The 13,381-nt window shown below is 39.9% G+C and overlaps 1 protein-coding gene across 1 annotated transcript in view; it reads left to right on the top strand.

Moving 5' to 3' along the window:
- Positions 1–13,381, top strand: part of LOC115113847 (CUB and sushi domain-containing protein 1-like) — a 494,033-nt gene that overhangs the window by 373,279 nt on the left and 107,373 nt on the right. Inside the window, exon 31 of the mRNA XM_029641828.2 lies at positions 11,818–11,934. Within this exon, the coding sequence (XP_029497688.2) occupies positions 11,818–11,934 (117 nt within the window). The remainder of the gene's footprint in view (positions 1–11,817; positions 11,935–13,381) is intronic.

Here is a 13,381-nt window from a genome sequence, read left to right as displayed (position 1 = left end):
GGGGTGAACACTGAAAAAACAAGTTAGTTTCAAAGGATATATTTTGTTTACAACAACAACAGGAGAATGGAGAACAAACCAGCAGAGGTACTAAAAATGCCATGGATCTATAATGGTTTTACATTGCTAACACTCCTGACCCCTGTTTGTAAGTCAGTCTAAGGGGATTTTAGCTTTTAAACAGCATGTGTTGATTAGTTGACCCTTTTTGATTGCCAAAATGCCTTGCCCTTTGAGAGAGAGAGCTCTCAATCCTTCACTCCCAGATCATTTATTTGCTTACACTGATGGTACATTTGGCCCGTTACCGTTTCCATTTTTATTCTTTCCTATATTTATTTATATTAATTTTGGTGACGAGCTAGAGCATTCATACCATGAGCTGTATTCCCTTGATGAACATTTTGCATTATGGATGTGGCTTAAACATTCAATATTTCATTCTTAATGGAATTATTAAATTACATTGCGTAATTACAGTTTAGGCTTGGTCATGGACATAACGGCACAGTTTGGTTGACCTTGTGGTACAGCTAAGGACCTCAGAACCACTATCTGCTTATCCATTATATCATTAAATTGAACCTGACTTTCAACCTGACTTGTCTAGTCCTGGATTTTGTCTCATCGAACCTTTCATAAGTGGAAATGGGAAAGTGTCTTCCTGCTAAAAGCTTATTGAAATCTAATTTGTCATTATCAAGTATGTTAAACAGTGACAATGTGGTACCATAACATTGATTTATGGATGTCTGAGCACATGCTGTTTAATCCCTGAACTCCATAAAGGAAAGGTGTGTGGATTGTAAGGGTAAGACATGATGTTGTTAATGATTCACAAGGCCTCTCAACAATGGCACAATGGCCTCTGTTGATCGATTCCCTGAGCTTGAAAGAGAGCGTAGGTAATGAGTTAAATGGCTTGTTCTGGCCTTTTCAACAGTTGTATATAGCCTACCTCCAATAGCCAACAGAATGTGCAGGCAAAATTTGATCGGTGATATGAATACCACTTTACTGTGTTTTTTTAATGAAAAGCACACAGCAGGCACAATTGGAAATCACTCTGAAAACCAAAGGGATGTGAAGCAAATGTTGCTGTTTCATGGGCCATTTGCTTATATGGTCTGTCAGTTATGTGTATTTCTAATCCTGATTTTTTTTAGTTATGTCACTTTCGAAGAGGATTGTGGTGTGTATACGCTACACTAAAGCAATGTTATGAAGAACCAGTTTTAAATCCATGAAAAGAAGGGAAATTATTTATTTAAAGTCATTCGAGTCATTCGTTCAAGGTCATGGATTTCGGCTAGATGAAACAACATTTTGTGAAAGGACATTGTAATCTGCTAGCTAATAGTTTGATGTCTGGGAAATGTACATCAGTAGCCTAGCCTATTTTAACATGCTTAAACATAAGCATATTTCCAAGCAAACACATAATGACCGCTTAAGTAAAGGCATGTAACCACCTCATCTGTGGTTGAATTGAGTTTATTTTGCTAGATGATAAAAAGGTGAACAAAGTTATTTGCTGGTTGTGTTCATAAATTAACAAAAGAAAGAGCCATTTCTAAAGGCTGTGGCTGTGCCTGCAAGCCAAGGCCCCTTGAGTGACAGTGAAACGCCACGTGGGTTATATGCAGATCAGTCAAAGTGAGACAGGGAGTACTCACTGTGAATGTTAAACTCTGCACTCCTGACATTCTGCTGCCAGTTGAGAGAAATGATTACTAATGTCCCCAGTATCACCCGGCTAATGAAAGGAATCGTTATGTATTCAATAAGGACTGTGGGGGAAGGGGGTGGGAATATTTGTCCGTGAAAACCATTTAGCAGCCGTAGGTGTTTAAGTGGTACATTTTGAGCATTCAGTATGGAAGAAAAGCAAACACTTGCAATGTATCTGTCATTGTTGTTGCTTCAGGGTGATGGTGGGTATCTAGGGCAAGCTTTACTGAATGTTTACACAAGTGCTAAGTTTACAACTGTTCAAAAAGGAATAGTAATGTAAAAACAAACCATGATACTGTCTTTATTTAACACCAACAACCCTTATTTGCAACTTTATTTAGCTACTTCATGTTCAGCCTTTTATGTTTTAATCTCCTCGGAAAATAGCAGGCACAAACTGTTCACCCATGAAAAACTTGCAGTATATCTGCCCCTTTAGTTTTGCTCTCGACAAGCTGAAGACCAAGTTGTTGCCATTTGAAATGTTTCACTGGGCTGTAATTTTCGGCTGCTTTTTAGAATACTGATGTACTCTGAGGTACTTTTTGGGGCCTTTAGACAAAACTAATTAGAAAAGGGGTGAGATCCCTTTAAATAATAAAGAATTTTCCCCCCTCTCTCTCAGCTTCTCATCCAAACAGGTCTTCTATTTGTTTCCATAGTAACTAAAAGACTTTCTCAGTGCTCTTGAATGAGGAATCCTCCATGACTGTAAATAGCAGGGGTGTGTAATGTGGTTAAAGCACAGTAGTATAGCGCCCCTCGGAGGCAGGAAGCCAAATAACTGCATACACGAGAGCAGTGGTTCCCAAACTTGTTATAGTCCTGTACAGCTTCAAACATTCAACCTCCAGCTGCGTACCCCCTCTAGCACCAGGGTCAACGCACTCTCAAATGTTGTTTTTTGCTATCATTGTAAGCCTGCCACCTGCCACACACACACTATACGATAGATTTATTAAACATAAGAATGAGTGTGAGTTTTTGTCACAACCCGGCTCGTGGGAAGTGACAAAGAGCTCTTATGGCACAAATAATAATATAATAATAATCAATCATTTTGCTCTTTATTTAGCATCTTACATATAAAACCTTATTTGTCCATTGATAATTGTGAATAACTCACCACAGGTTAATGAGAAGGGTGTGCTTGAAAGGATGCACATAACTCTGCAATGTTGGGTTGTATTAGAGAGAGTCTCAGTCTTAAATCATTTCCCACACACAGTCTGTGTCTGTATTTAGTGCTAGTGAGGGCCTCATGCTGGTGAGAGCCGAGAATTCACTCTCACATAGGTGCGTGCTTACAAAGGGCATCAGTGTCTTAACAGCGCGATTTGCCAAGGAAAGAAACTCTGAGCGCAGCCCTATCCAGAAATCTGGCAGTGGCTTCTGATTAAATTACATTTTCACAGAACCTCTTGTTGCAATTTCGATGAGGCTCTCTTGTTCAGATATCAGTAAGTGGACTGGAGGCAGGGCATGAAAGGGATAACGAATTCAGTTGTTTGTGTCGTCCGTTTCGGGAAAGTACCTGTGTAATTGCGCACCCAGCTCACTCAGGTGCTTCGCTATATCACATTTGACATTATCCGTAAGCTTGAGTTCATTTGCACACAAAAAATCATACAATGATGGAAAGACTTGTGTGTTGTCTTTGTAAATGCAGACAGAAAAGAGATCCAACTTCTTAATCATAGCCTCAATTTTGTCCCGCACATTGAACATAGTTGCGGAGAGTCCCTATAATCCTAGATTCAGATCATTCAGGCCAGTCGTGTGAGAAACTCATCATCAATGCAAGCGTTGCTTTAACAAAGTTAACCATTTTCACTGTAGTGTCCAAAACGTCTTTCAAGCTGTCAGGCATTCCTTTGGCAGCAAGAGCTTCTCTGTGGATGCTGCAGGGTACCCAAGTGGCGTCGGGAGAAACTGCTTTCACGCATGTTACCACACCACTGTGTCTCCCTGTCATGGCTTTTGCGCCATCAGTCCAGATACCAACACATCTTGACGACCAAAGTCCATTTGATGTCACAAAGCTATCTAGTACTTTAAAAATATCCTCTCATGTTGTCCTGGTTTCCAGTGGTTTGCAGAAGAGGATGTCTTCCTTAATTGACCTCCCATAAACATAATGAACATATACCAGGAGCTGTGCTAGGCCCGCCACGTCTTTTGACTCATCCAACAGTAACGCATATAATTCACTGGCTTGTAAAAACATTATCCTGCCATGTCACTGATGCGTTGTGAAACAGTGTTGTTTGATTAAGGCTTTGTCTATATAGTTTTTTTGGGCCATTCCCCCAAGCATTGTCCCAGCCATATCCGCGGCAGCAGGAATAATTAAGTTCTCCACAATAGTATGGGGCTTGGCTGTCCAAGCCACTCAGTAGCTCACCATAAAGATGCTTCTAGCCCCTTCTTATTAATGGTATCTGTTGCTTTTGTACATGTCTTACTACTCAAAAGTCATCTTAGTTCTCGCTCAAAAAACTCCCATGGCTTATTTTTCATATTGTCATGTTTAGTTTCTAAATGTCTGCGCAAGAGTGAAGGTTTCCCACCAAAGAGTAACGTAAATATTGACATGGTGTTATTTCGCTGAACACTAGATGGTTTAATTTTATTTTTGGCAGTGAAACGAGGCTACTCAGGAAAGAAAAAAACCTCACCCAAATGTATAGCCCCATTGGAAAATATAAATGTACTGTTTGAAAATGTGAAGAATGTTTTTATTTTTTAAATTTGAATCACAGTTTGATTGCTTGAACCCCTGGGGGAATACCTGCACTAGAGGAACTAGACCTTGTTTGGATTTAAGCATGGTCCTTCTCTCTCTGGCATATTATCTGCTGTTGGTTGAGCATATTGTATAGTGTATTATTTTGTCTTTATTCTCTTATTTTTGTCCATACTTCTGTTCATTTTGGATAATATTTGCATAAATTGCACAGCAAACCAAATAAAACAGGCCATGGTTTCTGGAACATTCTCATTATGTCATTGTCTGAAAGAAACTCTTACTAGTCATGCTAGTACAAATTTATAACTACTATCATCATAATTCGTACTGCCTGACTGATGCTCAAGTAACCAGTAATATCAACAGCATATTTCATATTAAATTGTAATATTCAGTATCACAGTGGCATCCCACAGTTGGATGTCTGCTGAGTAGATTGACCCCCCCAGTCCCCTGATCTTTGAGATGTTCATATTTTTTGTGGGTTATGTTATGGCCCTGGTTTGTAAATCTATAATGAAGATTGTTACATTTCCCATCTTGACAGATTAAATAATTAAATTCAATTTTCCTTTTGATAAATATAGAGGGACCCAGGATTTGGAGTCATTGGTAAGGTTTGTGTTTTCTATCAAAACCCTTAGTGAGTGAGCATTTGATACCTAGAAGAGAAAGGACACTTTGGCCTGACATGACACTGACTGCTCACAGTGGAAACAGTTAAAAAATGATCTACAAATTACTGACTGGTACCTAATTCTCTCGTTCCATGTGTGTGAAATTTCTAGTTTCAGGCAGGGTAGACCCCGCAACCAAGAGTTGTGTCTTACAGTACCAACTCAGTCTTGCCATAGAAAGTATGAGGTGAGGGTGATGTGATCAAAGGTATGGGGAAGGTGTTTGATATGCAGAGGACCATGAGCCGCGGCTGCATCCTGACACCGGGTTTATGAGCTCCACAAGGTATTGTGGGCAGATGAAGGAGCAGACCTGGGGGGATGAGCGCTGGGAGGCTTAGCGTGCTGGAGATGTGGCAAGAATCTAAATCCACGATCATTGTAGCAATGACCAAGGGGATGAAAGAAACAAGGTAGGTGCAGAAAGATCACATGAGGGATTCAAGCGATTGGGATTGACATTTTCTGAAGGGAGGGAGTAATAATACTATGAAAGGAAATGAGAAGAAGGGTTAACTAGGGATTTAGGGTCAGGGAGAACAAGAGGGTGAGCGCTCGCTGCTCTCTAATGTTGTGCATTCAGTCATTTTCTCTCCTTGGGTCAGTATTTATTCAGAGTTTTAAAAAAAAGTAGTTTGGAGAGCAGTACACTACTAGTCCAGGGGCCCATGTACAGTAAGATAATAGAATATTGACATTGACAGATTTCCTCGGTTGTGTTCTGTTTTCCTTGACCTTACATTTTAAAGTTGGATACCCTCAATTATTTTGTTTCACCCTTCATGCTCATGCTATGTCCTTAAAGGGGAATTTCACCCTGGGGGAATCTGGGCTTGTTTTTATCTTGTCTGAGGCATTTCTAGGACAGTGAGATGTGTTTTACACATAATTGCAGAGGAGGAAGATAGGTCAGGGCTTTGCATGCTGAATGATATATAACCCTATGATGGCAGTATTGATGGGGCGGCAAGATCTAAAAATACATGTAATCCTACTTTGTTGCATTTCGCAAAGGCTCTATGTTATACTGATCTCACTATACATGTTTTGGGGTGTAGATATGGCTGTCCTTGTTCGATAGAACCATTGGACGTCTTTCAGTGATGTTCCTATCGGCGGATTCATTGCTAAATATACAAGCAGACACAGTTTTTCAAGTTGTAGTCTCTGAAAGACTACAACTTGTGTTAGGAGGTGCATTGTGCTCTGGCGCCCATCTCTTCCCCAAGCTGGCATTTTTTGAAAAGGAGGGTGACACTAAAAACAATCCTTTGGGCAAAACTCAAAGAACTGACCAGACGCAATTGCTTTAAGTGATTCCTCTCATCAACACGAATTTGATGATGGAGCATTTATTAGCTACGTGGTGACATTCAACCATACATGTTTCAATATAGCGAAGAGGATTCTAAACAAAGAGAGTTTGATTTAGCTAACATTAGAAGCTCAGCCACAGCCAATGCCAGCACCAAGAGGGCAGATGACAAATACGGTGCCTAGCTAAATAAATGATCTTTCCTGCAAGCCACCTAGCTAGCTAGCTAAATTTAGTTTATCTACTGAACCCCGTATTGTGTATTGCTGGCTAACATACCACTGTGTTACAGAGGGGGGGAATCAATTAATTTGTATTTGTGCAACTTAGCCAGCTATGTAGCTAGCTAGGTAGGTAGCTAGCTAAACAACTACCAGTAGCCATATCTATGACTTAAAATAGAATAGGTTTTACAATCTGAGATCTTTAGTTTCTCGATTGTAAAACCTCTTCTCTTTTTAGTCGTAGATATGGCTAGCTACACATCAAGCTACAACGTTACAATGAGCCACCTAAAGCTAGGCTTACCAGTAACCATTAGCACATAACTGGAGTTGGCTAGCTAGTTAGCCTGGTGCCTGATAACTTGTTATGCGCCACTGCACACATTTGCAACTTGTTAGCAAACATGTGTAACATCAGCAACTGTAAAAAAAAAAAAATCTAGCTAGCTATGTAACATAATTGACGAGGGTTGACATTGGTTATGATTATGACCTTGGATGCAGATCAATCTCACAAAATTATAGGCATGACGCATGATAGGATTCTAAACAGATTTAAATAACATGTATTGCATATCCAGCAAGCCATTCGCTAAGTTTACTAGCAAACAGTGAGGAAAAACAACAATACAACAATTTATGTTGTAAATCTCTAAAACTGAAGCTGGTTTTGCTATAATAATATTTGCCTAAGCATACCTGATAGACATGGGTGTAGGTAGATACTGTCTGCCTGCTTACCTAGGCTAATTAGTACTGTCTGGCCACTGCAAAGATTGAGGGAGGGATATGCCAGATTTCATTCTATTAGGCTAGATATGGTTATAAATGTAATCTCTGTGCCTGTGCACATGTATACATGTTCAACTAGTTTACCCTAATGTCGATGTTATGCTGGTATGGTTCAACTGTTGTTCAAACTGTACAACAGACAATACTGTGTAGTGCCTGGGCTTCTTCCTGGAGTGGTTTCTAGATACAGAAGCAACATTCTTTTGCCTGCATGTGTCATTATAGCAGAACTGTATCCCATGAACTCTCTCTCTCTCGGGATTAGAAATTATGCTGGATTTCAAGCAGATGACTCATGAGGAGCTGAATGGCAGTTTGATCATGACAACACTCCTCCCACAGCTTTACAAGTATTCTCTGAACATACTGTATGTTTCTTTGGAATGGCAATTTCATCAAGACCACCTCTCCCATCATTTGCTGATCACCAGTTCTCTTAGCTACAGATTGTTAAACAATATCATGTGATTTAACCAAAGATGTTTGGTATCCATTACTGGGAGTTACAGGATAGGTACTGTTTGGTGTTGCACAGAGATGTTTGGTATCCATTACTGGGAGTTACAGGATAGGTACTGTTTGGTGTTGCACAGAGATGTTTGGCATCCATTACTGGGAGTTACAGGATAGGTACTGTTTGGTGTTGCACAGAGATGTTTGGTATCCATTACTGGGAGTTACAGGATAGGTACTGTTTGGTGTTGCACAGAGATGTTTGGTATCCATTACTGGGAGTTACAGGATAGGTACTGTTTGGTGTTGCACAGAGATGTTTTGACCAACCTACAGTAGCAATGCCATCTTCGTTTTTGATTTGCGGAAACATGTGTCTCATAAAATGTCTGTGTCCGGTTGAAGGGGTCAGTTTGAATTTAGAAAATGCTCTGTTATTAAAAAAGTAATACAACAATATGTGCACCGCCATTGTGTCTATTTCAAGTCTTCTCGCACATTGATCGAGACAGGTCTCTGTCATCATGACATGGAGGACTTTGGGGTAGACACCCACCTGTCTCGATCAATGAGAGAAGACCTGAAATAGGGCATGATGTCAAATAGACGAGATGTCTTTGGGTGAATCACATTATCTGGTGTAACAATCTGTAGCTACAGTTCTCTGCACTTGTGTGTCTCTACACCTGACACACTCAGACACACTGAACTGTACTACACTGTTCATACTAATGTTTTTTTATATGTTACTTTTACCATATAACATTGTTTTTGAATACCCAGTTCTCTTGAGGTAGCATTAAATAGTGGACACTCTCCTGTATTTTAGATTTGGACAAATAAACAAAAAATGTCTAGCATCTGTTTTATGTTACAGAGCCTTGGCCCCTGTACAGTTTATATAAATATCTTATGTGAATCCATAAAGGCAGACACATTTCAAAGATTGATAGAAAATATCCATATTTATTTTATGGTGGTTCTACATCAGGGCTCTCCAACCCTGTTCCTGGAGAGCTACCATCCTGTAGGTTTTCAATCCAATCCTAATCTATCTAGCACACCTGATTCTAATAATTAGCTGGTTGATAAGATGAACCAGGTTAGTTACAATCGAAACCTACAGGAGGGTAGCTCTCCAGGAACATGGTTGGAGACCCCTTTTCTACATGGTCTTATGCTGAACCACACTAGCTGCGTTTACACAGGCAGCCCGAATAATTGGTCTTAATCACATCAGATCTGTGTCAGAACTGATCTGATTGGTCAAAAGACCAATTTATGAAAAAATATCAGAATTGCTCTGCCTGTGTAACTGCAGCCATAGTCCTTTATCTGGCTTCTGTACACTGGCAATGGTGGGCTGGGGAAGCTGAGGCTCTTTGTGCTTATGGATACATCTCTACTGAAAGTGGTGTAGACATGGATGTGGTCTTAGCATTTTGCACTTTTTGTGGAAGGGACCTAGGGCAACTACTTATTGGTAAAGGTATCAACTGAATGACATCAGCTAGCGTATTGTTTAGGGACAATGAGGGGACATTGGGAGCTGCTTTTGAGAGGAAAGATCAGTCAAAAAAAGGAATGGGCTGGGGGGGCTAAAGAAGGTGTAAATAGTCTTAGGAAGGCAGTTCTTACACATATTAATGGTTGTGTATGGGAGATTGAAGAGAAATGACACGTCAATCGCTCACATACACAACAATACATTTACTGTCTAAGCACAAACCTGCACAACCAAAACCCCCCTTCCTCATCTCAAAGTACTGCCTGTAAACCTCCCCCAGCCCATTGACTTTGACAGATCATTCTTGCCAATAGTAGCCCTTTGCAGGGGTAGACATGTCATTGTATTGTGGTTAGAGAATCTGCAGAGATGAATGAGATGGTTGTGTCATTACTGTTGTAGTCTTGACTTTATACCTTTCAGTATCTCTTGCTGGTTTCTGTCCCACAATCTTGTTGTGCACCATAACCGTAAGGTGTGTCCGCTCACTCATGCTTGTGTGCCCAAAATGCCCTCGCTTTGGGGTATTTTTCAGCAGGGCACTGTGGAATGGCTCCAGATACCTTCTTTTTGTACAACTCAGGTTAAAAGGAGAAGAGGTATAGACTAAATTGATTACATGGTCTGGAAGCTACTCCGTGGTCCTCAGGGTACCTTTAACCACCTGTAACCCCATAACACAAACACAAACCATACAAACACTACCCAATTCATGTTTATATCATGCATAGTGTATCTTAGCCATCAGCTTGTAAATATTTTGGCTAACTTACCTTTACCTTGTGCGGAGCTAGGGGTTGGTAGCTCATGTTGGTAGAATCCAATTCTGTACCACCTACAACAAAATACACAAAATACACAATTGAACCACCCCACTAATTGTATTGATCTCTATTAGAATGGCTAGCTATTCTAATACTGTGCCTTCTTCACCTTGAAGAAGCTGCCAATTTAGTGATGCTAATAAGCACAGCCATGCACAGAACACCACATGGGCATGATGGAAAACCTTAGTGAAAAACAACATTTTCACAAAAATCTTGCCTAGAGAATTTCTGAGATTACTGTGTGTTGGTCATTCGAAGTAACAATGCCATTAGCCTCCTCTACCTAGCGGGCGGTATCAGCATTCGCTATGAATGGCACACTTAGTGGTTCACTATGAGCAGACGAATACAGAGGGATTCGAAACTTCACGATTCTACCAGTGAAATTTAAATGTGCTAGTCAGCTTGTGGTTTGGATAATTGTGATGTTTATGATAAAAAACGTAATGTTGTTAATTTCGTAAAGACTATATGCCATGACAGAGCCTGGGTGAAATTCCCCTTTAAAGTGAAGGCACGTGTGTTTCCATGGAGCCATTGACATCAGTAAATTTAATCTCTGGACCCATTACAGGCCATATTAAGAATTTACACATGCTTAAGGGCAACTTTAACATGCCAGTCAATTTGGACTTCATACCTATTTTAAACATTGTGTGTTTGAGCTACAGACTTCTGGGTTGTACTGTTGGATATGTCTATTTCTTCTGCATCAGTTGTCTGTGTGATTAACTGAGCTAGAGCGGTGTTTGTGAGACAAGGGCGGTTCCCAAAGGGGCCCGGGCTGGGTCTTTTTACAAAAACGTCTGTAGAGTCTGAACAGTTTGAGCTACAAACTATTAAAAGCTATCTATGAAAAGCTGAGATTCTCACAAACACTCACATGCTCTATGATGCTCACAAGCTACACAAGAGTCGTTAGAAGGTAAGGGGTTCCTCTACATCGAAGGTCATAGGAAATCCAAGGACATAGTGTCTATAATACTGTAATAAACTCACATAGTTGCTGTCACAGACTACAAACTCCACACAGTTGCCAGTGGCTAGTTGGATATTCATTTTCCACTGAGAAAAACAATTTCTGTAATTGCAGCATTCATATAAATTCATTTGTATCAGGTTTTTGCTTTAATTGACCTTTTTTTATTGACATTGAATAAATAAAACATAATAAAACTCATGAATACAACTCTTTATTTAAAATTGTTTTGTGTTTTACTTGTGGCCTGGTTGTCCTGAAAATAAATTGGTAAAACACTTTATTGTAAATATAAGGGCTGGACATACAGATATATGAAAGTCAGATAAATAAAAAGCAGATTTTTGCTCGGGGCTCGGGAACGATAGGCTTAATGTTGGTCTGAAACTGTTGATATTCTGTACAGTGAGTTTAGATCTATCCTAGAACATCCTTGTTCCAACACAACAGCTCGCAGCTAGTGCACTGACTTTTATCCCATGCTAATCCATGGTGCTTGTCCTTTCAGGATTATTGTCTCTGGAAATTGAGTACACTGAGGTTGTTTTGTTGTCTTTCAGCTCCTTGTGGTGGCCATTATAATGGATCTGAAGGCGTGGTACTATCTCCTAACTTCCCCCACAACTACACCGCTGGGCAAACCTGCTCCTACTATATCACGGTCTCTGGAGAATTTGGTGAGGTTAATCAAAAGCATCATTATTAATGAAACACTTAAACTTATGCTACGCTTGACTAGTTTTACACCTCTGATTTATCTGCATATTCGTGGGTTGCTCCTCCGTCACTCGATCACATCGTTGCCATTGTGATCAGCATTCTACAGACTCCGCAGTCACATTAATGTCCAAAAGTAGAACGTGAGCTAATGACTGTTTCACCGAAATTACACTGGTGGCCTGGAAATATGATGATATTGCTAAAGTATGCAAATATTTAGTAGGAAACAGCTTAGCCATCATCATCATGTCATCACATCTACATTAGACCGATGGAAATGTTGTCATTAGCTAGAAAAGTTGTCAGAAATAGCTAGCAAAGCTAACATTAGCTAAAATCCAGTGGTCTCCCCTCAATCTTAGAACAAGAAGGCCTGCACACTGTTTTTGCTCCCAATTCACTGCTTTATTGATGTCATTTAGATCCAAAACAAATTATTGTCAGGTGAACTGACTATGTGCTCACATCCCAAAATATAACGTACTCATTTCACCTCACATGACCATCACACCCATGACACATGGTGGGTGTGGAAACAATTCAATTAACTTTTGCACATATTTATTCATAATTAAAGGTACATATGTTCAGAAAATATTATATGCATACAAAATCGATCCAAGTTAAAAACCTATGCAACAGTAAACAAGATTACGTTGGAAACTGTTGGAATACCCGCCTTAATGACCATTACGCACATGGTGTGCGGTGGCTGTAGATATAATTAGAGTGACCAATTAAAAAAAAAAATTGGTGTACCTCTAATAAGTATATCAATGAGATGGGCACGTAGTAGTTACAGAAAATTGAATATATACGTACAGTATGTGCAAAATGACAAATTGCAGACCTGGATGGCAAGACAAATCAATGTAACACATACATGTAAGAAAAGGTCTGATATCAAATTATTGGTTCAGACCTTTAGGAGGCATGGTGGACAAACAGTGAATCCAATACAATTCTCTAGACTATTTTAAATTGACAGCCCTGAAATCTCCTCAAATACAGGCTTATGGAAAGCATAGGACAGTCATGAATTGCTGAATCATGGACAAGGTATGCTAGAGATGGCGCTGGTTCTTGTTTGTCCTCACACAAGTCATGCTTTCTTAATTGTGAGTGATATGCAGCAGGTATGACATCCAAAACATCTCTCATTGCATAAGATATTTATCAATGCCTCAGTGTTTATCATGCATCATCTGGTGTAGCAGATGTGAAATCGCTAGTTAAACAGTGTTGGCTAGCCCATTGTGTGGTGACATCACCCACCCTGAGACCTGAGTCCCAGCCTATAGTATAACAACAATTGGTTTGGTAGTGGTGGTTAGCACGCTAGCTTTGTGTCATTGTTGACAAGACACCAAATCCCAATTTGCCATTTAAAGCACTCAATTTACC

This window comes from Oncorhynchus nerka, linkage group LG28 (genome assembly GCF_034236695.1).
Source record: "Oncorhynchus nerka isolate Pitt River linkage group LG28, Oner_Uvic_2.0, whole genome shotgun sequence".
Taxonomy (NCBI): domain Eukaryota; kingdom Metazoa; phylum Chordata; class Actinopteri; order Salmoniformes; family Salmonidae; genus Oncorhynchus; species Oncorhynchus nerka.
The sequence above is the reverse complement of the archived record's forward strand: the minus strand, read 5'-3'. Positions and strand labels throughout refer to the sequence as shown.